Source organism: Sclerotinia sclerotiorum, genomic scaffold (assembly GCF_000146945.2).
Source record: "Sclerotinia sclerotiorum 1980 UF-70 scaffold_17 genomic scaffold, whole genome shotgun sequence".
Classification (NCBI taxonomy): Eukaryota; Fungi; Ascomycota; class Leotiomycetes; order Helotiales; family Sclerotiniaceae; genus Sclerotinia; species Sclerotinia sclerotiorum.
Window position 1 is genome coordinate 895,107 of NW_001820819.1, and position 27,237 is coordinate 922,343.

The window sequence follows — 27,237 nt, forward strand, 5'->3', positions numbered from 1 at the left end:
TTCTCTTCTACGCTCGTAGAAGAGAAGAATCTCAAAATTGAGCTTAAAAAAAAGAATATATCACTACCCCAACAACTTTTAGCACTTGGTAAAATCCCTCCATTACTCTGTCGAGCGACACGGAACATCGATATGGAAGAAGCCTCGCCAATCTGATCTTCACACTTGAAGTTGTTACATGCCAACTACTTTCTATAATTTGCGGAGCTATTGGAAACGACTAGACGACTTTCGCTAAGCATCTCGCTTTAAAACTAGCTAATACACCCACAAAATCAGCTGAAGTTAGTTCTCTCGTAAGGAATGGGGAACTTGATTTTCGAAATGCAGCTTGGGAGCTTGAAAACTTCCGTATATCATTTTGAATACTACCCAACACGGAGTCACTCACGGAGTTTTTCACTGAGTTGGCCCAGTCCTTTGTTTATCATTCCAGCTTGTCAACTAAGTTGGTCTACTTTTGTAAGGAATATTGTCATTGCAAAGAATATGAGACTGCGATAATCTGAGCCTACAGTTCTGTTGTGGCTATATCAGGGTAGTAGATTCTTCTTCTCTACAAGTGCTTCTTGGTAGGACTTTGTAAGCTCGCTTTTTTCGGGATATTTCATACGACCAGGTGATTCGTTCGGACTAAAGAGCTCATGAAAAGAATCTTGACTTTGTTGAAAATCGAGTCTTTAGCTAGTATGCCCAACGGATACTTGAGAGTAGGTTTGTATGCAAGCATGATGAGATTCCTTGAGATTGCTGAATGGAGATAGATAATCATCCTAGACGGCAAAACTCTAGTTTCATTGCACTCCGGAGATTCTCGAGCATTTTAGATCTCCAGACTAGAGCTTTCTACCCGAATGATGGCGAAACTAAATATGGAATTGAGAGAATTGAAAAGCTGGGTAATAAGCCGCCAGTAAATAAGACTAACATAAAAAGTTATCAGAAGTCTAGATGGGCTGGAAGATGGAAGGAATTTAGCTTTTATTTTCCCATATGAGTAAGATGTTGCCATCACTTAAAAATAAACAGAATAAGTACAAGCTTATAAGCTTAGAATCGTCGCAGCGTGTGATCCTACAACAAACTACTTTAATATATGGCTTAGAGCTGAATCATGAAATGTTATGCAATAGGCACATTACCATCCGTAGAAGACGCATTTGCTATTGTAGTAACCCTCTTAGAAGAGTCGCCGTAGATCGTACTGACATAAATAATAGCTAATCGCTGGATTGCTACTTTTAATAATGGTATCAATCACACTATCCGCACCGAATGTCACCAAAAAAGTCCTCATGTTTCGCTCATCACCTTTTATATACTGGCGCTGCCACGATTCTAGTACTCATCGTAACGTTCAATTCAATCGTCGCCGTTGCTAACGTCAACATCCCAACAAGGCATGATTAAAATGGTGAATGCTGCGATTCTTTACCTGAGAAGGTTTCTTGTGCTACGGTATATATTGTTTCGTACACAAGGCTTCCTCGTGTACCACATATGTTCTACTTACTGACTTAAAATTCTCCATTTATCCAAGCATCAACATATTCTAGATACTTTTCGATCGCTTGGCAATTTGCAGACACACTTCGATGGCTTATTAGTATAGAGGCGAGAAGTGAGTAATTCCATGCTCAGCTATGTGATATCGTTGAGCTAACAGTATATAACCTTAATCTTAGCTCACAAATTGCAGAGGTCCTAGGATAAGCTATGCGTTATATAAAGTTATATCCTTGAGCAGCTGAAAATATCAAAGTGGCTTAAACTATATTTATGTTCCGGGAAAGCTTATCATACTAATATGTATGATTTCATAGTAGATTAACATTTCCACTCTTCTCAGATATGATGTGACGAATATTTCCATGGGTATTCATAAAGACCCCTAAAAGATAGCATAGCTCTCCCAAGTAGCACAAAAGTCCCTTGGCGTACGTCACAATCCCTTCCCCACATTCAATTGAATCTCAAGAAATCCATCCAATCACAAACCACAATTCCATTATTCCCCTCCATTTTCATAAGCAAAAGCCTAGCAACGACGAGACGAAACCAAGCTTCTACGGAGTAACCTTATCAAAGCAGAAAGAGAGAGAAAGAAAGGAAGAAAGAAAGGAAGGAAGAATCAAGGCACAGATATGATAGAACCTTGACGCACTAGTTGTAAAAATGGCGTCTTGGATGATTTAGAGAGAGAGAGGGGTATATAAGGAAGGAAGGTTCTTTGGTAACCTTAACCTTGATCTCTCTCTTTTTTCTTTCTATCAATCAGTACCTAAGTACAGTTACATACTATTATATATAACCTCTTATAAATACCTAGTTACTTTTCAAACAATCAATCAGCCAATAAACCACCAAACAACCAAAATGGATTTCGTAAACAAAGCCAAAGATGCCCTCAAAGGCAGCTCCTCAGGAAGCACCGGTACAACTACCAACAACACAGCTGGAAAAGAAGACTATGGTGATAAAGGTATGTCTAATGTCTGATATTTCTCTTACCCCTCCTTCCTCAAATCTGTCCGTCTATCTATCTATCTATCTATCTATCTACATCCAAACAACCTTCCCTCACAATCCTCTCCTCCTCGCATACTTTCCTAGACTGCACAACTAACAAAACCCCCCACCCCCAGGCCTCGATTTCATCGAAAAGAAAACAGGACATACATTATCCCGAGAACAAAATGAGAAGATTACAGATGGAGCGAGGAATTTGTATGAGAAGCAGACTGGGTATGTTGTTTTTTTTTTCAAATTCATTTTATTACTTTTCGTAATGATCTTACATTTTATAAATGGGGATTTGGCTAATGGTTTTGAGTATGTAGATCAAAGGTTAATCCTAAGTTTTCTAATTAATTAAGGGGTGGGGATTATGATGTTGGGGATGGGGTTATACTTTACTTATGAGGATGGTCGGTTTGGGGATGAACGGGATGGGATTGGGTTATGCGTTATGAAGATTTAATGAAAATGGGAATGAAAATCATATTAAACATCAGTATCCCTGGCTTTATGACAAGTACCAATGTGATCGTTCGTGGAATAAATGGTTGTGTGATGCACGGTTGTGAGAATGAGATATATCTGAAGTAAGAATCATTGTAGTCAATGTGCGATTTAGTGATTATACTCCTCTATTCTGCGTACCCTTCCGCACACAACACTTGGAGAAATGCGAATTACGCTCTTCAAGGTCCCCAATCTGAAGTTTCCAACCCTAATCCAAAAATCCATGATTAAATTTTACTCATCAAACATTGGCACAAAATGGCATATATCGTTACAGATAAAGTATTCGATGAATGAAATCATTTGGCATATCAGTATCCTAATCTCCTCTTCCCAAATCCACCCACTCACTTCAAATAAATCCTATCACCCTCAACGCCATCTCGCCCTATTGGCTCTATCATACTCTTGCTGATTATGCATGTCCCAATCATTCAAAATATGTTGTCCTTAACCTGGGAGTGCATCCCTAAGCTTAACACCAGTAAACTTCACAAAACCATCCTGATGAGCCCAAGTTCCTTCAACCTTATTCCCACCATTTGAAAATCTCATCTTGTACAGCTTAGAGTCCGATCTTAACTGAATGATATCCTGAATCTTTTCCCCTCCATCTATAACATCTTGTAGGATCTTCGGCGGATATCTCATCATTGGTATCGAGGATATATTGATCTCAATGATCATCTTGATCGCTACGCATAGATGAGAAACGGATTAAACCTTTCTATTCTTCAAAGCGAAGACGTCCGTACATTTCCGTACCATTTCGATGAAGTTCATTGCTGGAAAATATTTGGAGAAGGTATGGGGCACGGTGTCCATAATTACGTCGCAGATCACGACATTCGATTTTCCAATGTCCTGTAACGTCCCATGGTCCTTCATCAACATTGACATCATTCTCTCCCTCAACCTCAACCTCAGCATTATCATCCCCATCCTCATCCTCCTCACCCTCGTATTCGCCAGCATCAGCATAACCCAATCTATGCCGATTAATCTCCGCAAGTAATGAATAGCCACCCTGTGTTGATATACGTCCAATCTCAGCTTGACTCACACCCAATTCTGTTAACCTAGCTCGGTCTGCAGCCGAGATAGTCCCTCCGAGATAAGCCGCTATTCTCTTCACACGTTTTATTTCATCCGCACGCGTTTGTTGCAGACGTGCTGAATCTTGTCTAGCAACTCCGGCATGGTTAGAGTTTGAGGAAAATCGAGCTTGAGCATTTGCACGTCGTCTAGCTTCTTCAGCAACCCCAATAGATGGGACTTCGCCGTCCTCATAGTCATTCTCATCTTCCGCACGTCGCTTCCGTGTGCCCGAACTAGCGTGGGATGGTTGACTTAGCCATCCAGCCTCAAGATTAAGCGTCTGCAATCTCTTAGCTGCCAAATTGTTCTTCTTGGAGCCGATAACCATAATTTTTGATATCGATGTTGAATGAAATAGACCAAACATATCGGCCGCATGACGTAGGCCAACTCTGTAGCCATCATCCAGACCATCCAGTTCGATTGGAGGACACCTTCGTCATGTCCATTTTCGTTGCAAAAGAGCTCATACAAGAATGTGTTGGGATCAGTTTTTGCCAGCCTCATATCGATAACTCGGTTTGCCCATTTATACTGCAGAGCTCTTTGCTGACTTTCACGTTCAGATCGTCTTTGAGCCCCAAGTTGAGCTTCTCGCTCGAGTTCTTGCTTTTCGCGTGCCTTCTCGTGGTATACACGTGCCATTTCTTCACAACCTAGCTTCACTGCAATGCTCATTTCATCAGTATTAGCATTAACCAAACGTATTTTGAGAGCATTAATATCGCCGCCTCTGGATGAAACGCCTCAAAATGCAAGTTGAGCCTTCCAGTATTCGATGGGTTTGGGACGGTCGAGACTATTAAAGGGTGGTATTGACATTGTATAACCAAAACATGAGAACTGACGACCTCCATAACGATACCTTATGTTGTCGATGATGGTTTCATAGAAACCAGGGCCATCCGGATCACAAGATTCATACATATTGATTTAGTTTGAGAGACGAGATGCAAGATGGTAGTGTGTAGATGTGCAAATGTGGAGTCTTGTATTGATTGATTTTAAGGTATTAGATGGTAAATATTCAGCCATCGTATGCAAACGAAAACTGCCGCATGCTCATTTCATCAAGAAGCAAACGAAATAGCAAACGAAATGAATGGCGGGGTAACGCGTCGAGTTTGAAATAAAAAGCGCTCAAATGTTCACAAGTTCACGTGATTGTGAGCAAGGACACATGGTACCGGAATTGGTATTGGACAATGTAACTTCCCGGGGTCAGAATTTGGCTCAAAAGCAAAATGGAAAAATGTTCGGATAGGCGTGTGAAATCTTGGACTGGAGATCAATCTCAACGTTCCCTTCCAACCTTGGGGGTCCTTCTGATGCCAGTAGCCGTACCAGCGGTTCCATTGGGCTGCCTCAAGGTACAAAGCTCGACCTCTTGGTTATTCGTATTCTTTGAACGATGAAATAATACATACGCTGTCCTCATTTTGGTCTGAATATATGAAGCAATAAAGCCAAAGACATGATAGTCAGTATAAAGCATCTTTGATCATTCTCCAAATGGGGATGAATGTGAAGGATTAAGTTAATATTCCAGGTTGTCGTGATGCACTTAAATCCGATGATGAGCACCGACACATGATCTCGCCGCTAACCTTATAGATGTTCCCCTCATTCATGTAAATCAATCAAATCAATGATTCAACAACCTCTTCTCATACAAGGAATACTCAACGAAAGAGTCTATAATTCTTTTCTCTACTGTGAATGATTTTATAAGAATCAAGAATTGATATTTATCCGTCCTAAGCGCCCCATTTACTACTCCAACCAAGGAGGGATCCCAATCAATTGAATTTCATTTTTATTTTCACTTCAATGACAATCAAATGAGTGACAATACATACATGCACCCACACAATCCAGTACGACCATGTCACAGTGCCATCAATCCATCCATATCCAACATCATCAAAATCCTCAAGATCTCTTTTCCGCGTTACCCCGATGTATCTTATTCTCTTTTACAAACATTTTTCTCATTGGTTACCCCTAATCATTCTAATTTATCATGGGATCTCTTCTTCTCGTGTATATTATCACTTAGGGGAAACTGTGGGAAGGAACTTCCTTTAAGTGTTAGACGCGTCGCGAATACCTGCGCTTAGGGGTCGAGAAGTGAAAAATTAGGTGAGAAGAACTCTTTGAAAGTCCGTAAGCTAATCTTGGAGAGCCCACCAATTACTTGATGAAAAGGTAGCGTCGTTTGAGAGTATGTGAGTATGTGAGATATTTGTTTTTTTTTTTTTACAAATACCTCAAGATTTCCCTTCCTTCTTCATTCCTACTTCATCTCAATTTTATCTTCTTTTGATTCACCGAAAAGTGGTTATTTACCATATCTATTTCAAAATCCCCCATCTACCTAGTACCTATAACCATCCCCACCACTAAAACCCCGCTATCAATAACTATCAACAATTAAATTGGAAAATCCGCGCACTACTAAACCAACTTCAACATCATCTTGTTTTGCACCCAAATAACACCTCTCAAAATGACTACCACCTCAATGATTCAACCAAAATTCTTGTCGAAAGGCGACCAACTTGGTGTTGTTGCTGTCGGATTCTCTGGTGGACAAGTAAGTTACCCACCCTCTAATTCCCCATCATAAAATTACCAACTAATCTAACAAATGCAGTGTAAACCAGGAGTTGATGCAGCACCTTCAGCACTCATCAAGAGTGGTCTACTTACTCAACTCGAAGAGGAATTAGGATACAAACTTCACCATGATAATACCGTCCACTCCTATAAGGAATTAATCCCTTTTGAAGATCCAGACCACCGAAGGATGAAGAACCCACGCGCAGTCTCTGCCGTTACACAAAAGCTTTCTGAACAAGTTTATGAACATGCCAAAGAGGGTCGTTGCGTTTTGACTCTGGGTGGTGATCATTCCATTGCTATTGGTTCAGTTTCCGGAACTGCAAAAGCAATCCGTGAGCGTTTAGGAAGAGAGATGGCATTAATTTGGGTTGATGCACACGCCGATATCAATACACCAGAAACCTCCGACTCTGGAAATGTTCATGGAATGCCAGTCGCATTTTTAACGCGCCTTGCTCAAGAAGAAAAGCCTGAAATCTTTGGATGGTTAAAGGATGAACATATGGTTAGCGTAAAGAAGATTGTTTATATTGGCTTGAGAGATGTGGACAGAGGAGAGAAGAAGATTCTCCGTGAAAATGGCATCAAAGCATTCAGCATGCATGACATTGATAGGTTTGTGTTTCCGTCGCACTAATTCACTTTGCACGCTCACTAATTCTCAAACTCAGACACGGTATTGGCAAAGTCATGGAAATGGCTCTCGGCCATATTGGTAACGATACCCCTATCCATCTCTCTTTCGATGTCGACGCTCTCGACCCTACCTACGCTCCTTCTACTGGTACGCCTGTTCGTGGAGGTTTGACTTTAAGAGAAGGAGATTACATTGCTGAATGCGTTCACGAGACTGGTTCTTTGATCGCCATGGATTTGGTAGAGGTCAACCCAACACTTGAACCTGGTATCAATGATATTGGAGCACACGAGACTGTTAGAGCCGGGTGCTCATTGGTTAGATGCGCTTTGGGTGAAAGCTTGCTATGAACAGTGTTTTGAATATCGGAAATAGATACTGATGAGATATTGGGAAATATACCCTTAGATCGAGGTTGGCTATTTATACTTTTGGTATTAGATTGCTTTGGTAGCCCCAAGACGATGGGGAATTAATCTATCATTTACGGTTATACTTCGTAAGTTGTCAGGATAGAGGGGTAGGTGGATCATAATTTTCACATGTTAAGAATCTTAAGATAGATGGGCAAATCATGGATGAAATAAATTTAAAAACATATCAAAACTTCCCCGCACGTAGTAAGAGTATATAAGTTCACCGCCGAGTGAGAAAGTCATCGTCGTCACCGCCGACATGTCTCTTTTTTTTTTAAAAAAATATATATTAAAAGTCCCCAATTTCAAGTACCGGGTCTCCAGTATTTATGAACCCTGGTACCTAAGTACTCCTAGCCTCATGATTTCTTTAGGCTTTGGTGTGATGCGCTGTGTTCCTTTACATTGTGTCGTCATCCCAGCTTTCCCAGCCCCAACATTAACCGCCCAATTATATTATTCATACCGCGGAAATAAAAAATGATAAACCAATGCAGGTCCCTCTATTCTACTTTTTCTTCCTCTCGTTCTTTTTCTGTTCCTTTGGACATTCTTCCTTCAGTACTCTATACATCTGGAGTATAGCGACGACAATACACTGTACTACCTCCCTGCCATCGATCAATCAATCACTATATGCGCATTAGCTACCTACCTACCTACCTAAGTACCACCAGGCACATAAATCTTCCGCTGCACGTCCCCCTGGATCGAGTGGTACCATCTTATCGAACGATTGGAATCGAATCCTTCGAGTCCGACTGGAGGAATATAGAAGAGTTATCAACACCTCAGCGAACGACAACTCAACATTCACCGGTTTTGAAACTTACGAGGGGGTTTTACGTGGACGAGTTATCGTACGGGATTGAGATTTTTGTACGGCTGTGGAGGGAAAGGTTAGGTATAAATAGATATTGCGGACTTCGCAAGGTTTATTTCAAGAGAAGAAAGAGATTTTGTTATCGGAGACTTTTTATATGCGCTGAGAAACGCAAGCTGAGAACGAACGGGGAATATATCTTACAATTGAGGTTCGGTTTTGTGGATTTGAAATCAGAAGTTTTTGGAATCTATAAGACGATACGGCAGATAAGGAGCTAGAGGAATATAAGAGGGAATTGACTTGAAATCATTTTGTCTACCCATTTCGACAAACATCAATATCCTACCTCCAATAATCCACCACCGACCACCCCTCACAAAATGGTCTCAACACTTTCCTCCTCCTCAGTCGGATTCCGCGAACGCTCCGTCCTTCTAGATCGCACTCCTACCAAATACCGCTGGCCACCCGGTCAATTAAATTTCTGGATTTTCTTCATGCTAATAGCATCCTCCACCATCCTCGGAATATCCGCCTACTTCCTCTCAGTCCAAAACCAACTTCACCTAGGCGTTCCCTGGTACTTTCCCTACTGGATAGTATCTGCCTCTCTCGGCATCCTCTTCATAATACTCATGCTATGGTTAATATCGCAGCGCCAATTACTGCCCGGAATCGTCATCCTAGGGACTTTTATCCTGTTTGTGTTATGGTTGGTTGGACTGATCGTGTGGAGTATTGAACTTTGGGGTCCCTCCGGTAGCGTCAATGGGAATTGTAATTTATATGTTACGGCGAATCCGCAGACGGGTGCGAGTACGGCGACGTTGGCTTGGTTGTTGCAGCATAGTATTTGTCAGAGTTGGATTGCGGCCTGGGCGTTTATGTTGATTGGGGTTATTTTTTTGTTTTGGATGTTGATTATGAGTTATCAGGTTTATAGGATGGATAATTGATTGATTGATGGGCGAGGGAGTGGAAAATGGGGAAAAGAGATGAGGGTTTGAATAAGGGATGATCGATTTGGGAGGGACGGGTTTATGGATTGGAAATGGATGGGATTGGGATCGGGTTTTGGGATTAGGAATGAATGAATGGGTGGATGGATCTATCATTCTAGGATGGGATATGGATGGTAGGTATGAGGTATTATTTAACAACGCGAAAGATGAGAAATGAGAAATGCATCAATGTGGCGTTTGGGGATTTGGGAATGGCATGAAAATATTTATTATCAAATTCAAAATTAAAATTAAAATCAAATCTCGGGCTTCATTTTTATACTTTACATACATTATAAGATTATAAGATTATGTATATATAGTGTATATAGACTAGCGGCGAAATAGATGCTGTGAATCAGGTGAATAGGAGAGTATCTCGGCTAATAGAGTTTGTTTTCAGAGCATACTATTTTGAACTTGTATGTAAAGCCTCAGAACGAGATAAGATGAATAATGATAAAATTCCGAATTGAAATGATACATCATAATAAAAAAGATTACATGCCATGCCATGTATATCCATCCATCACTCAATATTTCCCCGGAACGGTCATCGCAAGACGATCTAATACATATCTTCCCGCCGTAATCGGAGGATATTTCGATGGATTATCCTCACTGACACAAGAAGACAAAGTCTCAACCGTCTCATCATAATTGATTGAAAAGAATAGAGGCACCGAATATCGAGTCTTAGCCGTCCTATTGACAACCCGATGAATAGTACTCTTGTAAAGACCATTTGTCCAACGCATCAAAAAGTCCGCAACATTTACTACGATTCCGCCTTCAACGGGCTCGGCGCTTACCCATTTTCCATCTGGACTGAGGACTTCGAGGCCAGGAGTTTCATCTTGGAGGAGGAGGGTGAAACATTCGTAGTCTGAGTGGGCGCCAAGTCCTATTTCTTCTTCTTCGTTTAGGGATGAGAGGGGCTTGGGATTTGTACTTGGTCGGTATTTGATTAGTCTTCCGATTCCTCCTGGGTGAGTTACTAGTGGATCGAAGTAATCCTCTGGGAGAGATAGAGATAAGGCGAATAGACGGAAAAGGTGCTTGCACAGTTGTAATATCTAGATCATATCATTAGAAATTGTAATATTATGGAAGTGAATCAACGCACCCTGCCATAATAATCCGCAATACCCTTATAGAATCCAGGAATTTCAGATTCATTCGGCCATTGATTTTTACCACCAGCAGATGTCCCATCTAGTTCCACATATTTTCCATCTCCACCAGTAGGATCTAATCCATACTCATAACCCCAATTAAAAGCCTCCTTTGTTTCTTTTGTTGTGAAATCATTCACAGATGAATAACTAGCAGGTTCATATCCTCTAAATTGATCCGAATTCTTAACATGAATAGCATCTTTTGAGGATTGAGGTAATTCGCTGAAAAAACGTTCGCAAAGCTTAAATACTTCATCACAAATACTCTTGGGAATTCCATGTCCGGTGATGTAGAAGAATCCTACAGTGGTACATGCTTCGTTGATTTTTTTTGCAACCTCTTGACGGGAGGCTAGGGATGGTGAGAATGAAGGGGTTAAATCGATGATGGGAAGGGATCGGAATGAAGGAGGCCCAGATGTATCAGCAAGACGAGCTTGTAGATAATCTTGAATTTCTTGGGCAGCACGACGTGAGTTTTCGTCTGCAATATTATCCGTTTGTGCAATACTAGTTGTTGCCATGATGATGTTTGAGTTTGAAATTGTTGCAATTGTTGAAATTCTGTTACGAATAGAATAATATCGATCAAGGTGGGGTTGTTATCGTATCCTTATCAAGAAGATGATGCAGGCCATGACAAACGGGAACTGAGCGAAGAGTTACACCGATGAGTCCTCAAATCATAAACAATAATGAGTCCTTAAAGTGCATATCCAGAGGCAAGGGTAACTTTGTGATGTAGGATATTCCTGTGTGGATTGACACCAGACTTGAGTGGTATCACATCGTGACGGCGAGTACAATTGTGTATGTGTTTGGGAAGGCTCAATCAGTAAAACCTCCATTCTGATTGTTAGTTTGCCAAAATTCAAGGTCAATCTTGGTCTCTTGGATACTTTCAACATCATTGTCGGGACGGCTGATAAGACCTAGTTGTCACCCCGTCTCTGATTTTTCCACGAGCTGTAGACACTCTAGACAGGAGAAGTGTCTTCACCCATAGTGCTTTCACCCATAGTGCTTTTCACCCATAGTGCTTTCACCCATAGTGCTTTCACCCATAATGCTAAACGGCCACGAATGAACAAATACAAGACATCATCCGCACAAGGTCAGGCTGGGTAATGCCATCATGTAACAAACACCTGAACCTTTGATGCGTCAAACGGAACGGCTACCCCTAGCGTATTTTGAGAGATCTGTGGTGTCTTATGACATTGGCACAATACAATTGACATGACAATGTAACTTAGAAATACCTTTTAGAGGATAATAGCAAGATCTGCTCCTCAACAAGAATATTTGTGCTGAGGAATCAACTAGTAATTGAAGATAAAAGAAAGTGTTCGAGAATAAAAATCACCTGATTTTTCCCTCCGCAAAAATATTTATAAAGTTTGTAGATCAAATTAAATATGATCGAAATGATAGGATGAGAAGGATGAGGAGGATTAGGCAAGGTTAACGGACGAAGTTCCGCTAGGCCATGCTTCATTCCACTTTCATACACGATATAAGATCTTACAATTGTTATCATACAACCATACAAGCTCATCAATCTAACAATCCCGTCAACGTGGCTTATTATTCAGGAGCACCTGGAGAAGATTGTACCATCACAAGCTACCAGGAATAGACGTCGTGTTGTCGCTATCTTGTTTTTAGATCATTCTGACTTTCGCGATGAAGCTGCCAGCAAATCTCCGAGACGTAGTGAGCACTTACAAGAGACCGACGGGCCATATATTCTATGGACATCCACGAGCAAGAGGTATGTGTGCGCTATCCTTGGTTATTAACAATGATCTAAAATGGCAAAGCATTCCTGGAGCCCTGAACAAACCCAGAATTCAACCACCAAGACAAAGAAGCGCAAGAGAGACTCTGAGAGCTCATCAACTACATGTTACGAGGTTTGCCGTCTAGATCACGTGGAAGTGCTCTAGGCTCTCGAGGTAGTTTATAACTAGGCGTCAAGCAGGGACTTAAAGTAATGACAATAATGATATGCAATTCGTAACTAATAGTAGAGTATACTAAATGATTGATCTTGAGCACGAAGCTCTATACAAAGGAAATCCATCTTGATTATATAGACCTTCATGCCTATGGCTAGTCAGGACCGCGCAGCGGTCCTGGACAGCCAGCGTTCCTCAGCGGTCCATAACGTGACTTAGTCACGTTACCTTGGTTTAGTCATGTGACACGGCGTAGAAGATAGCCGTCGTAACATTATGTCAAAATATCCAAAGGAAAACTATGTAATTTGGTTGTTTTTGGTATGAAATTATATATCGGCTAATATAAGTGGAGGGTGCTGAGAAAGTACTTGATTTAAGCATTAGCCCATTCTTTACAATTCTTTCAGAGTGTGACGGAAATCCCTGCTTTCCTCCCACCCTTATTATATAAGAAACCTCAGGTACATTAACCATTTCCACACATGATACGATTACTCGGGATTAGTATGCGATTTAGGTGACCTGAGGATCAGATCCGGACAAGTACTAGGTATCAATGGTTATCGGTAAAGTAAGATCATTGGAGGGATAAATATGACTTCTTTTTGCCTAGCCATTGCAGCTAAGCCATTCATTTGTGTGTATATAGAGTAGCTATCCCCATCTACAGGTGCTCTCCACTTGTAGATTCTAAGTTAAATACAATTGCTGGTCTATAAACACCCTTTTGGTCACACAGAGTATATTATATTCAGACGCCTGTATGTATCAATACTGGCCTAGAATACCCACAGAGTGGCGCATCATGACACTTGCGAGTGTTGCTCATACCAGAAATCTAATTCAATCCATATCAAGAGCATGTTGGAGGTGCCTTAAAGTGGTCAGCCGCTCGTTGATACTTCAACACTGTTTAGGAAACAATCGAGAATAAAGGCAACAGATGATGTCTGGCTTGGAAGAAAATGTTGATTGCAAACTTTGTTTAAGTAGATGAGAATTCCTTAGTCAAGGGGAATATTAGTAATGTCATTTTACCCAAAACATCCTTAACGCCAACGTGCCAATCTGCAAACCAGTATTCAAACGCATATCCAAAACTCCACCCAATCCGCATCAGCTCTCGAACAATTACATCAAGCTAGCTGTTCATGCAAAGGGAAGTTCCTTCGGAATCCCATAATCATCACAACTTGAGAATCTCCATGCCCCCTTCAACTTCGGAATATAAAACCAGCGAAAGATCAACCCCACAAACCAAGGAAATGGTGGAAATCTCGGACCATGAATGCCAGATTCGTATGTCACATCAGAATTTGTGATTAAGAACGGGACATCTCGCACCTAGTTTCATATCAGCTGAGTTCACATCCTGATGATAGAAAAAAAAAGAAAAATCATACTCTATCTACATGTTTCTTAGAATATTGAGCCATTGCTTTACCGCATTTCCCCCAATCAATCGATGTATCCTTTTCCAGATCTTCCAAAACTGCAATCTCATGGTGTAAATGACTTTCAAGATCAGTTCCAAAGGCATCAATCAATTCCCTCAATTTAAACCCATCATACGGCTTCGCATTATCTTTCACCCCGGAAACATACAGATCGAAAGCGAACAAGCCCGGAAGAAATTTCTCATGCTCGGTATGATTGGCGATGAAAACACCTTCTCGCGAACTTTGCTCATCGAGCATTTTGAAATATACAGTCTCCTCAGCTGCATGATGCGAATGAAGATTAGAAGACCATGCATCGCAAAATTTCATAAAATCTGAAATATCGCAGCTTTCTTTCACATTGGTCGCTTGGAGATAAATACTGTTTAGACCTCTCAGGAGGATGTTGTGGACGAGGGCCATTTCGGATGCATTACGAGAGGCTGCTGATTCGGGATTTCCCTGTCTTTGTGTGAGTTTTTGATATTGCTGTCGTGTCTTGGGGATACTATGTATACCTCTAAGGATGCTCTCGGAGTTGAGAGTAATTTGAAAGGGCCATCTGCCCATTTTTTGGTGGATTCCATGACAATTATGGTATAAAGAATATGATGATTTCGAAAGTTCGATTTATGGTAGTTATATATTGAATAACTTTACATACCTACGGAGGAGTAGGTAAATAAATACCCCGCTCATTCCACATAGCATCTGACTTGTGGCGTGATTGCAAGCGAGAGAAACACATGTTTGCGATAGCCTTGTCAAACCTACTGGTTACCTTGAATTTATATGAAAGTCCTTTTTAAAACGGCACTTAATGAAGTGCCTTTTCGTTCATAGTGTTGTGGTGGCTTTTGAGGTTTTCTATTGTTGCTCACGTGCACTTCGCCATTTCTTCATGGTGGAGCTTCTCATACCAATGTATTTTCAGTACAGGCAAAGGGAAGTATATCTTTACTCTTAAGATGATTTAAAGCAGATCACGCTGTATTATTGGTATAAGGCATTTCATAGTATATGATTACTACTCGAATTACCATCCCTGGGTTTTCTCAACAGTGATCAAAGAATTGATATATGGTTGACGGTTTATGGTCCATGTAAAGGCTGGTCCTTTTACCATAACACGCATTATGAGGTGCTGCTGTGCTTGCTATATTCCGAGTAGTAAAAGTGCAGAATTTCGACAGTTTCCAGATTTGAGGGAGAGGAGGGAACATCTATCCTGGCATGTACTAACTACAGCCATACGAATATCTAAGATTTAAGCACCTAGCAGTCAATCATATCAGCGTAAGCTGGGTATATTAATGCGCAAAATAACTGTGACAGTCAGCTAACAAGCAAAATCAACTTCAAACTACTAAACTGGGAATTAGTCGAGCAGAGTATCAGAAACTCTAGGCAGGTAAAGCTTCCGAGCTAGGTCTTCCGGGATATGAAGTCACGGACAGGAAATAAGTAGATGTTGCACAATGCGAAGTTTCTGAGTACTAAATTAGTAATTGATAAACTCATGAAGATTTTTAACATACCAATACGGAGGAAAAAAAAGGCATACTGGCAATCTTTCCTCTTCTGTTTCTTGTATATATGGAATCATCCCATATTTGATCAGAGATTCTAGAGCTTTTATATACTTCTTGTAATGAAATGCTGCTGTGACTTATTAGTAGAGGTGGAGGTATTACTCAGCTTGTGGAACTCAGACTCGAATTCCCTGTGCTCGATTGAACTAATCTGTATGATTTGCCAAATATTGTAATCATGTCTGCATCCCACATGAGTCAAAATCCAGCTACATCACTTTGACATCAAAGAAAAACGAATAGACAGTTGTGACCAGAGATTGATGTATTGATTGATTGATTGAATTCTGAGCAGAAGTATACTCAAGGGCCTTCCAGCACATCATCCTCTACATGGTCTGCATCATGAACCATACTTCCACTCTTAGTCATTAGTTCAAATCTACTCGGGCGAAATGGCCATTTCATCCATGCCTCTATAATCTCCTTTAGCATTTCCGCCGTCAGGCATCTCACCGACAAATGTTTCAGGTCAAACGATCCTCCTTTCTCAGGGTCGGTTAAAGAAGGACATTTGTCTGCTATGTAATCCAACGCGCCAGGCCATAAGTTTTCCAAAGACTCATAGACTGTGTCGGCAGGGTGTGCGTATACAGTACCAATTATGTATTCGAAGACATCAAAGTTCTGAGGGTAATTTTGACGGAGGATAGGCCAAAGAGCTTGTGGCTGAATGTCCAAAAGGCACAATTCTGACTGCGGTCTGAATTCTTTTGCATATACTTTAAGCGGCTCCATCTCTCTCTTCTCGAATTCCGTACAAATGCGCGCACCATCGAGTCGGACAGCATAGATCTTAAAGGCGGCTAAAGGAAGATTTGCAATTTTATCCTCATATGCCTTGATCATAGCCTTTAATTCATCCTTAGACTTCTCTATGTCCTCCAAGGTCGAATCTTCTTTCATAACTTTGCTATGGAGCTGGTTGATGTTGTTGTGGTCATTGATAAGTTCTTCCGTCAGCAGTCCATGAACATTGATGACTCGTTTCTTTGATCTCAAAAAGACATAACGTGCATATTCCTTGGTGTAGTTTTTTTTCTCCTTTCCTGGCGTGGACTTTTTGACCTTCTCAACCGGCTCCTCCTCATATTTCACCAGTGTTCCCTCGTCCAATCGCCTTTGCAGATCCTCAAATTCCTCTATCCAACCTCTTCTGAAACGTTCAAAATCTTCATTTTTAACCTGATGCCCACCTGTAGCAAGTGACTGCCTGGCTGCTATTTCCATTGGCCCTTGCCTATGTACAGGAGTTGTTATGCCCATTCTATCCATGTTACGGACGACGTCTATCGAATTATTCAATGCAGCCTCAGAGTCTCTCACAAATCGATGATTGTCCACAGTTGAACTCGCAATTTCTCGAATATAATTTGTAGTTATCTGGGCTTCCACGGCATTTTTGCGCATCTGTGCGATATGACGTACTAACCATGTTGTTTTCTCGACATCAGGAATCCATATCAGCATACGTATGAGACCATATTCATGGAATAAGGCATGCGATCTTGCTGCGGCAAGAAGTTGATACATTACTAGTTGTGACATGGACTCAAACCCGCGGTACTTTTTCCTGGGGTAATGGGCAAGATTCGCAATCACGAGAAGGGTATTGTTTGGTTCGTTGATCTTCGGATCATCTGGTGAGAGTTTTACCTGGTGTGGTAAAAATTCTGGAGTGGTAACATGCCTGAGATGTTCCCAGACGGTTCCAGACTTCGGTATGTGCTGATAAGTAGAACCTTCTGCATCAAGGAGTGGTTGAAGGTAGGGAAGGTATTTCTTGGCATCAGGTTCCATGAGGAGATGTGTTCGCGGTTTAAGAAGGTCGTGGATTTTAGATGACCAAATTCCTAAGCCTGGATTTATGTCGATAATGTCGCAGCCAGTGTGTTTTAAAAGCGATGAGCCAAAACGATCGATAATGTCATCTAGACTAGATTAGTAAATGGGAATGAATAGCTTGAAAATAATGATACTTACCACACAGTGCCTCGTTGAGGATGTTTACACGTGTTCTATCCCCCATAGCTGAACCCGCCATGTGAGCTTTTGAGAGGTATGCTCTGAGGGCCGTAGGGATTTTTATGAACTCATCTACATTTGTCTCTACATCATCTTCCTATTCATCAGTCAGCGATTATTTTTAGGCAGATCCATCTTCTCCTTACTGGTTCTTCTTCCGCTTCAAATTCTGGCTCCAAATCCTTCGCCTGTTCAGACCGACCTCGTTTTAGATTTTCTGTTTCAACAGCGGTTCCATCTTTTCCTTCAAGGCTTCGTTCAGCGAGCTTTTTACTTCTGCGCTTCACCGGTTTCGCTGCCGTTTCCTCTTTTCCTTCCACGGGTTCTTCAGTTGATGACTTTTTACTTCTGCGCTTCACCGGCTTCGCTGCCGGAGCATCTTCCCCTTCAATGCTTTCGTCACTGGCAAGCTTTTTGCGCCTACGAGTCACTGGTTTTATGGTCGACTCATCTTCTCCTTCAACACCTTCCGAGGTCACAGACTTCCTACCCCCAGCTTTCTTTGCTTTCACAGGAGATGCGTCTGTTTCTTCAACAGTTTTGGAAGTAACGGTCTTCCGACGTGTCCGCTTGGCTGGAGGATCCTGATCAGTTGACGTTAAAACATCTGAGGACTTGGATATTTTAGGTAGATTAAAAGTTGATGAACAATGAATTTGTCGAAGACGAGAATGTTGTAAAATGACTGGACATTTAAGTAGATTGGATCTACACGATCGTGAATAAATGCGAAACATCAATGTCTTTGATTAGCTTGAGGATCAATGAGATAATGACAGTTGAGAAACTTGTGAATTGAGAGAGTGTCTCAGAATTATATAATATACATACAAATGTAGTGAAAGTGTTGATCGTTACTCTAGTAGATGAAAATAAATGATTAGCCTTGCGCATGGAGGAGCGAAAAGTTTCTTGTCAAGTTGGGCAAGGCTGAATGAAAAGATACCATGTTGGCTGATGATGAATGACAGTTGATTGGTTGACGACCTGCCAGTGGCTCATGTGTGGCTTATGTGTGTGGCTTGCGAGTGTGATCAAGAGGCTGTAAGGCTGCGAGGCTGTAGGCGTATCTCTTTAAACATAAATCTGCCGTATTTTTCATTCACCGCCTTGGTCTCTTGCACAGATTACATTGGGCACCTTGAGATCTAAACCTCCCTGGAACAAAGAGTAATCTGATGGGGAAATTCATCATAAGACATAACAAGCAGACCGACAACATCCGACAAGGCAACCGAATTAAATGAAAACTTATTATTAACTCCTCTCTGTTTCTTTCACCTATTCATCACATCTATGATTGTGTTGAACATATAACCATTTACTTAAAAACTCTCACTGTCCAATTGTATTACGCGCCCAAGCTTTCATTCGTTTCATTCATACAATCTGCACATCATGGCGGGGTCAGCATTACAGATCTCGAAGCCTATGAGCATCAAAGAGATCTCCGCCAAAGCCTCAGATTTTGAATTTAATCCTACTATCGCCTTAAAATATTGGTTAAGGACAGCCGATACACTCTTAAGAGAGGTCAGTAAAATACTCAATCACTTCGGGGTGGTTTTGAATGCTGACTTCTACAGGCACATATTTATCAAGCAGAAGACAACGATCAACAAGCCTACCTTTTGTTCATGCGATATGCGGCTTTAGTTGCAGAAAAGCTACCGGAGCATCCATTCGCGAAAGACCCAGAAACTAGAAGTGGTTTAAGAGCAGCTCAGAAATCCCTCCCTGATGTTTTAGACAGACTGGAGAAATTAAAGCCCGGGATAAATGCACGCTACAATAACTGGCAGAGGGCGCTGGAAAGGAGGAAAGAAATTCATACCGCACGAGAGAGTGATATATTGCGACCATCATCTAGAGCAGATCTGGCTGCTTCCGATCCTGCGATTGCCGGAAATACAACTACTTTAGCAGCTGCGGAGAACGGGGAGCTGGCCGTGAAGTTGGCACATAAAGAAATAAAAAGGAGAAATGCTGTACGGCGTGCCACAAGGCAAGCAGGTGTTAGTGAAGAAGAAGAGCAGGAGAGACGTACGGCGGGGCTGTGGGATGACTGGGAAGCAGCGTTATCCAAATCTGGTCGCAATGATGAGGATGATGACATGCGCCGAAACATGGAAGCTTCAAGGAGGAGGTTGGACGGTTCAAATGATATTTTGCCAGATGGATTGAGGAGGAGATCTTTAAAACCCTCTTCTCGACCTGCAAGATATGTGCAAACAGCGATTAGGAATGGTAGCAGCGAATACCGATATCCGTCGATTTCCAAGTCTCAACCTTTCATCGTTGATGACTCAAAACCATACCCACCTTCCGATTATCTTCCTCCAAAACCACCTAAAGAAGAGGAGTCTGAACCATCAAGTTATGAAACACCTCCACCAATACCTGAAAAACAATCATCACATACGCGTGAGAGCTCATCATCTGAAATGGTCGGAGAAGTTTCAAAATTCACTTTTCGACCCTCCGCATATCTTGAAAATGGTAAACCCCTTCGAACAGTTTTTCTTCCGCCTACATTGCGACGAGAATTCCTTGCCTGCGCAGCCTCAAATACACGAGCGAACCTTGAAACTTGTGGAATGTTATGCGGAACGTTGATATCTAATGCCCTCTTCATTTCTCGACTCGTTATCCCAGAACAAAAGAGTACCAGCGATACGTGTGAAACAACTAATGAGGGTGCTTTTTTCGATTATTGCGCATCTGAAGATTTAATGGTCCTAGGATGGATACATACTCATCCTACACAAAGCTGTTTCATGAGTAGTCGAGATTTACATACACATTGTGGGTACCAAATCATGATGCCTGAAAGTATTGCAATTGTTTGCGCACCGAGTAAAACTCCTTCGTAAGTAACTGTTTCTCTATTTTCCGGTTGATTAGGGTATGTACTGACAGTAGATAGATGGGGGGTCTTCCGTTTAACTGACCCTCCAGGGATGCCAGCTGTTTTGAATTGTAAACAGACTGGACTTTTCCATCCGCATGAGGAAAGAAATATCTACACTGATGCACTTCGACCTGGCCATGTATTTGAGGCAGAAGGGCTAGAATTTCAAGTTGTTGATCAGCGACCATAGCGGTAATGACATTGATGAGTTCTATAATGATGTCACGAGAATATAGTTATGGTTTTGGTTGTTTTGCAGCGTAGGTGTTTAGGTTGACTATGGTTAAAGATAGATTAAAAGCTCTCGATTCGATAATGAATTGTATATCATCCCACAAGTAATCATTTCTTGACTACGTAGATCCTTTTATGAATATCTTTGATTTTTCATGAGCCAATGGGGGTGTACCCCTGAAATCGAAGCTTGGCAAGCTTTTGTACAGCCGAGTTTATAAATAATAGGATATACGTAATGCCTTGCCTTCAATATGCACAACTACCCAATCTGGCTACAAACCAACAGCTGTGTATGCCTTGGTTCACTGATGAGATGATAAGAGTACACATACTGTTCTACCATTGCATGTTTGATACATACACATTCTGGGCTCCTTTTCTACACTGATAACTACTTGTAAAATTACAAGCCGTGTGGGAACTTAAGAGATTGATGGTTCGGTGGATTGGTAGTTTAAGTTCATTCTAAATGCTCGTGGATATTAACGTCGTTTATTCGCTTAATTTATACTGGCGTGGAGAGGATATGGGTTATTGTTCATGATATTATGACATTATGTCAATCAAAAAAAAAAAAAAAAAAAAAAAAAAATCTCAATACTAAAAACAAGATTGAAGAAGTCGGACGTGATATAATGGAATGCTTACTCATGTGCACTTCAATCCCCTTATGATCCAGCACATGTTGAGGGGAAAGAATTTCTCATTCATGGATGGATGGATATACGCCTATGATATAAAAATAATATAACCCTAGCAGAAAAGGCATTATTGAAAGCTTAAACAAATTGCGTTCCTTTGGCAGATAAATCCTGCTGAAAGCGTGATTGCAGTTTACTAGTTGAAAATATATTTATATTACTATTAAATCTTTCAATACATCAACTTTTCCCGCTAAAAGATCTTGCCACGTATGAAGAAGACAAGTTGCTCATCAGATATATGTAAGAGTATAAGAGATTTGATATCAGAGGCTCAATTCATCATGATGCTGAGGATAATATCCGCATGTTGAGGGATGGGAGATGTATACCAAGTATATGGACTAGATCTTTGGCGGAGAAAAGGGTCTTGTTTGATTTTGATCAATAACTGCTGTAGTGATGAAGTTAAATTAAATGTCAAAGTATATCGATATGCGACAATGGAAATGTAATTAATATCTCAATATGTACTAAATATCTCGAGAATTGGAAATTCAGAAAGTGCTAGTTCAGATTTTTATATCATTGGGTTTTATCATGGACCTTTGAGTACCGTGGCGGGAAATAATTGTAAAATTTAATAGATTTGTATTGAAAAGTAGAAACTAAACTCCAGTAAAGTAAACTCCAACGTCGTGTGTATAGCCACTAATAGTGACCACATCACCATATGAATATCCGCTTAGGATTTTCATCCGCACCCTACGCTTGCTATTTGAACAAAGAAGAAACCCGCAACCCGCAACCCGCAACTCAAAACTGAAAAAAAAAAAAAAAAAAAAAGAGGTAAATCATAAAGGGTATCTCTCATCTCTGTGCATCTCTCCTCCACAATCTTTAAATCTCTAAAGTGCATCTAAGCAAGAGGATCAATAACTCCCTTCACAGAATCATAAGCGCCAGGTCTAACGTGAGTTTTAATACCTGTTGATGGATCGAAAATGTGGCAGCCGTGCATTGCGGCGTTGGGGGGTGTGTATACTATTTCCTTGTTAGTTATGAGGTGGGGAGGGACTGTGGGGACGGATGTGATACGGGGAGAGGTGGGAAGAGGTAGGGTGTGGTGAAGTAAAGGTTGATGGTAATAGAAGAACTTACAGTGTAGAGAAATAGCATATTCAGTTGCGCTAGGGTTGGCGATAGAGTGAAGACCCAACTATACGCAGTCAGTCATGTGATTCCCTTTCCGTCTTCCCATTCGAACGACGAATATAGGAGATAAAAGCAAAGAAAGAGGAAAACATACATCATCACACATATAAGCCACCTTTCCATTCCTATATTCCCTCACCCCCTCAACCTCCATTTCCTCACCATCCCTCCTCACCCCATCAACGGGAGTAACCCATCTTGTCTCCTTCAAACTCCCTTTTATAATCTTCATCAAACAATGACTCGCAGCATGATCATGAACTTTACTTTCTTTTCCAGGAGTCCAAACCAACAACAACAAATTAAATATACCCTCTACTTCTGCTACCAAATTTCTCGTGTATTGTTTATTTGGATTTGCGTGCGCGTATTTTTGCCAGCCTGTGATATCTGATGAGGTATTATAATTGTTAAGTAAAGAGGTGAGAGTTGGAAGATGCGGAGAGGAGGTTGTGGTGAGAGAATGCGTGAGGGAGTTGACTAGTGTATCGAAAGAGGATGTGCTGGCTGAGATTGTTGGTTTGAAGAATGAGACGGGAAATTTGCCTACGAAATCTAAATAGGAGGTCATTTAGCTTTAGTTCAAATTTCACATCATCAATAAATAAATAAATAGTCAAAAATACCTCGTGGTAAGAAAGGGGTACTTGGTTGTTGACTAGAAGTGGTTGATTCAAAAGAGGTTGATTTTCTGGTTGTGCCGGTAATACCACGATTTGCGAGAATGGGTGAGAATGTAGGTTTGGTTGACGATAATTTTGTACGGAGAGTACGGATTGCTGTGTTTTTCATGCTATTTGATGCCATTTTTGCGGATTCGCGATGGATTGAAGATGTATAGATGCAAAAAGTCAAAAGTGGTGGTAAACGTTGAAAACAGTAGAAAATAGTAGAAATCAGAAGTAATTCTTGTAGAAAAGTTTGAGAAAACTAGTAAATTCCGGCGATGTGTAGATTAAATACCTTTGCTAGATAATAACCCTGAAAGACAGACCGGCATCGGATTGGCCGCAGTTAGCCGTGCAAATATCTAGAAAGTTGTTGAAATGATGTGAGCTTATCATTAAACCACCCCGGATACAATATGTATTGATGAAACTAGTCCCCGGATCTTTCCCAAAATAACATCCAGCTGGTAGATTCCTTCCTTTTCCTAATCATTCCGTTCGATTTCTCCTTTATTTCATGTTGGTTTGAGACATTCCATCCCCAACATCCTCATTCATCTGCGCAGGCGCACACGCGTTTGACCCCACACATAGTGATAAAGTTTGTGACCGCTTTCCTCATTTGAATCCTCAATGAATCGTATCCTTGATTCCAATCGTGTACCTGGTCTCCTTTCCTTGATTCGTTCAAAATAGATACTAACAACTCGTATGCGAAAACACCCTCATAACATTTCCTAAAGCCGAGTAGAAGATCATGCAATCCAATATTCTCGTCTTTGTCGACCGTCACCGCCTGATAAGATTTTTGAAACGGAGAATCCTTATTGGTGATGTTGATGGTTAAGCGGGGTTTCCAAGAGTGTTGTGGATCCACTAGATTGTTATCTATTGGTCTCATGTTAATTGGAAAAAGGTAATGCCCTCATCAAAAGTTACACAACTCAAACTGGATAGCAAAAGATACGAGAATATGAAGAACAGATGAGAGTAATTGGTATGATAGAAATGTATCTACATCATCATAAATGAATTCTTGATGTGGTGATGAACGATGACTGAAGATAGAGACGTGAATTGGTTGACGACCAGTACGATCAACTCAAAAGAATAACAAATTCAGTAGAGCGTGCATCCGACGATGAATACCAATTCGTAATGAAAAATGCATCTCATCTTCATCGATCAAGGATCCAGTAATGGATTGATTCCGACTACGGAATACCTTCATTCTGCTGTAACTCCTTAATCATTCACCAACCTCCATCCACCCATCAATCCCTTCCATTCCCATCTCAAACCTAGAGTAGAAGGCCAACACAGTTCATTATGCTTTAATTGGATAACACTTGAACCAATCGCACAACAAAACTAGTGGGCCCAGCCTCTTCATCTTCATTTTCTTCTCTCTCACACTCAAGAAAAGTGATGTAAAAACCAGAGAAAAACCACAAACTTTTCGGGTCAACTTCGAGGACATTTCTCGAGTCGAATAATTGATTATTGAAGAAAGAACGAGATATCCACAAGAGGGAAGATGTTTTTTTATATTCGATTGAATTACTCGTTGGCTTTTGACGCTAGTGGGCTACAGGGGCGATGATGTTTTTTCACGTGTGGTTGTGAGGGTCGGAGATTCGCTTCCATTTTTATCCGAGTTGCGATGTTGAGATGTTCTGGGAGATTTTTGTCGCTTGACCAACAGATATAATTGGTGGTACTTTATGGCTGGGTGTGCTGAAGATTAACAGTGTTAATAATGAAAAGTGCCTTACTGTTGCAAGAGGGAATAGGTAGTTACCAAATTCAAAAGAAGATTCTTCCGATTTTACTGGTGAATACTGGGCGAGATTAGGAAACGAATCATGAATCAATCAATGTTCGCTACTTGGGTCACAGAAAAGGGGCTCCATCAGAACACCTAAAGCCCTGTAATCTTTCAATTTATAGGCATGAGAGAACTCTCATGATTTTAGAACCAGTGCAATTAATTTAAAAATTTAAAGTATCTATCTAATATTGTAAGAAAGTTGGAATTTTGGGCCATATACATAGAGGTTTTTCCAGCTGATTGTGACGGAAATCCCTGCTTTCCTCCCACCCTTATTATATAAGAAACCTCAGGTACATTAACCATTTCCACACATGATACGATTACTCGGGATTAGTATGCGATTTAGGTGACCTGAGGATCAGATCCGGACAAGTACTAGGTATCAATGGTTATCGGTAAAGTAAGATCATTGGAGGAATAAATATGACTTCTTTTTGCCTAGCCATTGCGGCTAGGCCATTCATTTGTGTATATATAGAGTAGCTATCCCCATCTACAGGTGCTCTTCACCTGTAGATTCTAAGTTAAACACAATTGCTGGTCTATAAACACCCTTTTGGTCACACTGATTAATTACACAATTCTAGTAACTAGATATAGAAGAGATGCTTTGTTACTTTTTTTCCAGAATAATCAATTTTTTATATATATTTTTAAATATACATTGTTTCTATTTCAAATCCACTATAAAACCTATTTTACTTTTTTAATGATATATTATAATATAATCTAATCAGTTATTTTCTCCATTTCCTCTTCACAATGTGCTATCGGGATGTATGTATCTCGACCTACTTCTTTTAAAATATTAGAGCGAGGAAAAATACTAAAACAGATGCAAAATCCGACAATTACCTCTTCCCGCCAATCTCATAATAAAAGCTCAAGCTTTTTGTTTACTCCAATTCCGCTAATATTCGACAGAAAAGCCACTCATTGAGTAATAATACAGGTGTATGTAAAACACTGAAGCAGTCCATCTAGATTTAAACAGCTTGATAGACCTAAAAACATCTATCATATTCTTATCAGCTCAAATAAAAGCCGGCCAGAAATCAGTTCTAATCTCATCATTCCTCTTCGGACCTCTCCAATCCTATTGTCTCAGCATGACCACGAACCCGCATTCTTTCATCTCCATTTCTGTGACGGTTTTGTGTTGGAACATTCCTTTCATATGTTTCTCTCATTCTATACGTGTCGCCAATCTCAGGGCGTTGACGTAGAACCGGTAGAGTTATTGGCCTCTCTTGGCGGGGAAAGTTAGTAGGGGGAGATAATGGCATGGCGGAGCTTGAAAGAGTTTTAGGGGCACCGGGAGAATGATTAGTCGGAGAGGTCCTGTAGTGATGGCAAAGACGAGAATTACGAATTTTTCGAGCATGAGCAGATGTGGTGCTGCAAGCTGCGCGGTTGTGAAAGGCACGGGCTAGAAGCAGGAGTTGGTACACAATTGAATAGAATGTAGAGGAAATTATTAGTATAACAAGGAAGCCCATGGATCCAACCAATGTCAAAAATTGGATGATTGAAAGTACGACTGCGGCTTTCGATGCACGGGCTGACGACATTAAGGTTTTGTCAAGCTTGTTGCCCAAGATTTGTTATCAACAGCATCCCAAAAAGGAATATCAGAAACTAGAAGCGCAAGCTGATAAGGTGAAAAATGATAAGGGTTATCTATAGAGCCTTGGTGTACGCTGATCAGTTTGGTCCAGTAATTTTGGAGTTTAGAGTTAAAGAAAAACAAATGAATCCAGTAGTTGTAAAACTTAGAAAGTGACCGAGGTGTTATGAATATCTGAGTAAGATATGAGTTGCTAATCTTTCCTCAGTGGAGTGTCAGGTCACATACATAAACTGAGCAAAGAACCGCCCATATAAACGAGAACCAACCTATACCTTA

The 27,237-nt window shown here is 40.8% G+C and overlaps 13 protein-coding genes across 13 annotated transcripts; 5 read left to right on the plus strand and 8 right to left on the minus strand.

Moving 5' to 3' along the window:
* Positions 1–2,376: 2,376 nt before the first annotated feature.
* SS1G_11274 (predicted protein) lies at positions 2,377–2,922 on the plus strand (the record flags this gene model as incomplete). The annotated part of the gene is made up of 3 exons (XM_001587982.1): positions 2,377–2,482; positions 2,646–2,745; positions 2,877–2,922. 3 exons carry the CDS (start codon positions 2,377–2,379, stop codon positions 2,920–2,922), a joined length of 252 nt encoding a protein of 83 aa, XP_001588032.1.
* Positions 2,923–3,474: 552 nt separating this feature from the next.
* SS1G_11275 (predicted protein) lies at positions 3,475–5,049 on the minus strand (the record flags this gene model as incomplete). The annotated part of the gene is made up of 4 exons (XM_001587983.1): positions 3,475–3,719; positions 3,790–4,514; positions 4,595–4,787; positions 4,971–5,049. 4 exons carry the CDS (start codon positions 5,047–5,049, stop codon positions 3,475–3,477), a joined length of 1,242 nt encoding a protein of 413 aa, XP_001588033.1.
* A 221-nt stretch (positions 5,050–5,270) lies between these two features.
* On the minus strand, positions 5,271–5,617 carry SS1G_11276 (predicted protein; the record flags this gene model as incomplete). The annotated part of the gene is made up of 2 exons (XM_001587984.1): positions 5,271–5,508; positions 5,550–5,617. 2 exons carry the CDS (start codon positions 5,615–5,617, stop codon positions 5,271–5,273), a joined length of 306 nt encoding a protein of 101 aa, XP_001588034.1.
* Positions 5,618–6,631: 1,014 nt separating this feature from the next.
* Positions 6,632–7,734, plus strand: SS1G_11277 (arginase; the record flags this gene model as incomplete). Its single annotated transcript, XM_001587985.1, has 3 exons — positions 6,632–6,718; positions 6,779–7,362; positions 7,419–7,734. 3 exons carry the CDS (start codon positions 6,632–6,634, stop codon positions 7,732–7,734), a joined length of 987 nt encoding a protein of 328 aa, XP_001588035.1.
* A 1,272-nt stretch (positions 7,735–9,006) lies between these two features.
* Positions 9,007–9,582, plus strand: SS1G_11278 (hypothetical protein; the record flags this gene model as incomplete). Its single annotated transcript, XM_001587986.1, has 1 exon — positions 9,007–9,582. One exon carries the CDS (start codon positions 9,007–9,009, stop codon positions 9,580–9,582), a length of 576 nt encoding a protein of 191 aa, XP_001588036.1.
* A 578-nt stretch (positions 9,583–10,160) lies between these two features.
* Positions 10,161–11,329, minus strand: SS1G_11279 (hypothetical protein; the record flags this gene model as incomplete). Its single annotated transcript, XM_001587987.1, has 2 exons — positions 10,161–10,703; positions 10,754–11,329. 2 exons carry the CDS (start codon positions 11,327–11,329, stop codon positions 10,161–10,163), a joined length of 1,119 nt encoding a protein of 372 aa, XP_001588037.1.
* A 1,290-nt stretch (positions 11,330–12,619) lies between these two features.
* On the plus strand, positions 12,620–12,754 carry SS1G_11280 (predicted protein; the record flags this gene model as incomplete). Its single annotated transcript, XM_001587988.1, has 1 exon — positions 12,620–12,754. The coding sequence occupies one exon, from the start codon at positions 12,620–12,622 to the stop codon at positions 12,752–12,754; it is 135 nt and encodes a 44-aa protein (XP_001588038.1).
* A 1,164-nt stretch (positions 12,755–13,918) lies between these two features.
* SS1G_11281 (hypothetical protein) lies at positions 13,919–14,466 on the minus strand (the record flags this gene model as incomplete). Its single annotated transcript, XM_001587989.1, has 2 exons — positions 13,919–14,113; positions 14,173–14,466. The coding sequence occupies 2 exons, from the start codon at positions 14,464–14,466 to the stop codon at positions 13,919–13,921; spliced, it is 489 nt and encodes a 162-aa protein (XP_001588039.1).
* A 705-nt stretch (positions 14,467–15,171) lies between these two features.
* Positions 15,172–15,343, minus strand: SS1G_11282 (predicted protein; the record flags this gene model as incomplete). The annotated part of the gene is made up of 2 exons (XM_001587990.1): positions 15,172–15,196; positions 15,249–15,343. 2 exons carry the CDS (start codon positions 15,341–15,343, stop codon positions 15,172–15,174), a joined length of 120 nt encoding a protein of 39 aa, XP_001588040.1.
* A 760-nt stretch (positions 15,344–16,103) lies between these two features.
* Positions 16,104–18,774, minus strand: SS1G_11283 (hypothetical protein; the record flags this gene model as incomplete). Its single annotated transcript, XM_001587991.1, has 6 exons — positions 16,104–16,163; positions 16,257–17,731; positions 17,784–17,922; positions 17,972–18,399; positions 18,657–18,684; positions 18,772–18,774. 6 exons carry the CDS (start codon positions 18,772–18,774, stop codon positions 16,104–16,106), a joined length of 2,133 nt encoding a protein of 710 aa, XP_001588041.1.
* A 449-nt stretch (positions 18,775–19,223) lies between these two features.
* Positions 19,224–20,926, plus strand: SS1G_11284 (hypothetical protein; the record flags this gene model as incomplete). The annotated part of the gene is made up of 3 exons (XM_001587992.1): positions 19,224–19,358; positions 19,412–20,694; positions 20,752–20,926. 3 exons carry the CDS (start codon positions 19,224–19,226, stop codon positions 20,924–20,926), a joined length of 1,593 nt encoding a protein of 530 aa, XP_001588042.1.
* Positions 20,927–22,533: 1,607 nt separating this feature from the next.
* SS1G_11285 (hypothetical protein) lies at positions 22,534–23,636 on the minus strand (the record flags this gene model as incomplete). Its single annotated transcript, XM_001587993.1, has 4 exons — positions 22,534–22,658; positions 22,776–22,833; positions 22,924–23,384; positions 23,456–23,636. 4 exons carry the CDS (start codon positions 23,634–23,636, stop codon positions 22,534–22,536), a joined length of 825 nt encoding a protein of 274 aa, XP_001588043.1.
* A 415-nt stretch (positions 23,637–24,051) lies between these two features.
* On the minus strand, positions 24,052–24,398 carry SS1G_11286 (predicted protein; the record flags this gene model as incomplete). Its single annotated transcript, XM_001587994.1, has 2 exons — positions 24,052–24,169; positions 24,202–24,398. The coding sequence occupies 2 exons, from the start codon at positions 24,396–24,398 to the stop codon at positions 24,052–24,054; spliced, it is 315 nt and encodes a 104-aa protein (XP_001588044.1).
* Between the last annotated feature and the right edge of the window lie 2,839 nt (positions 24,399–27,237).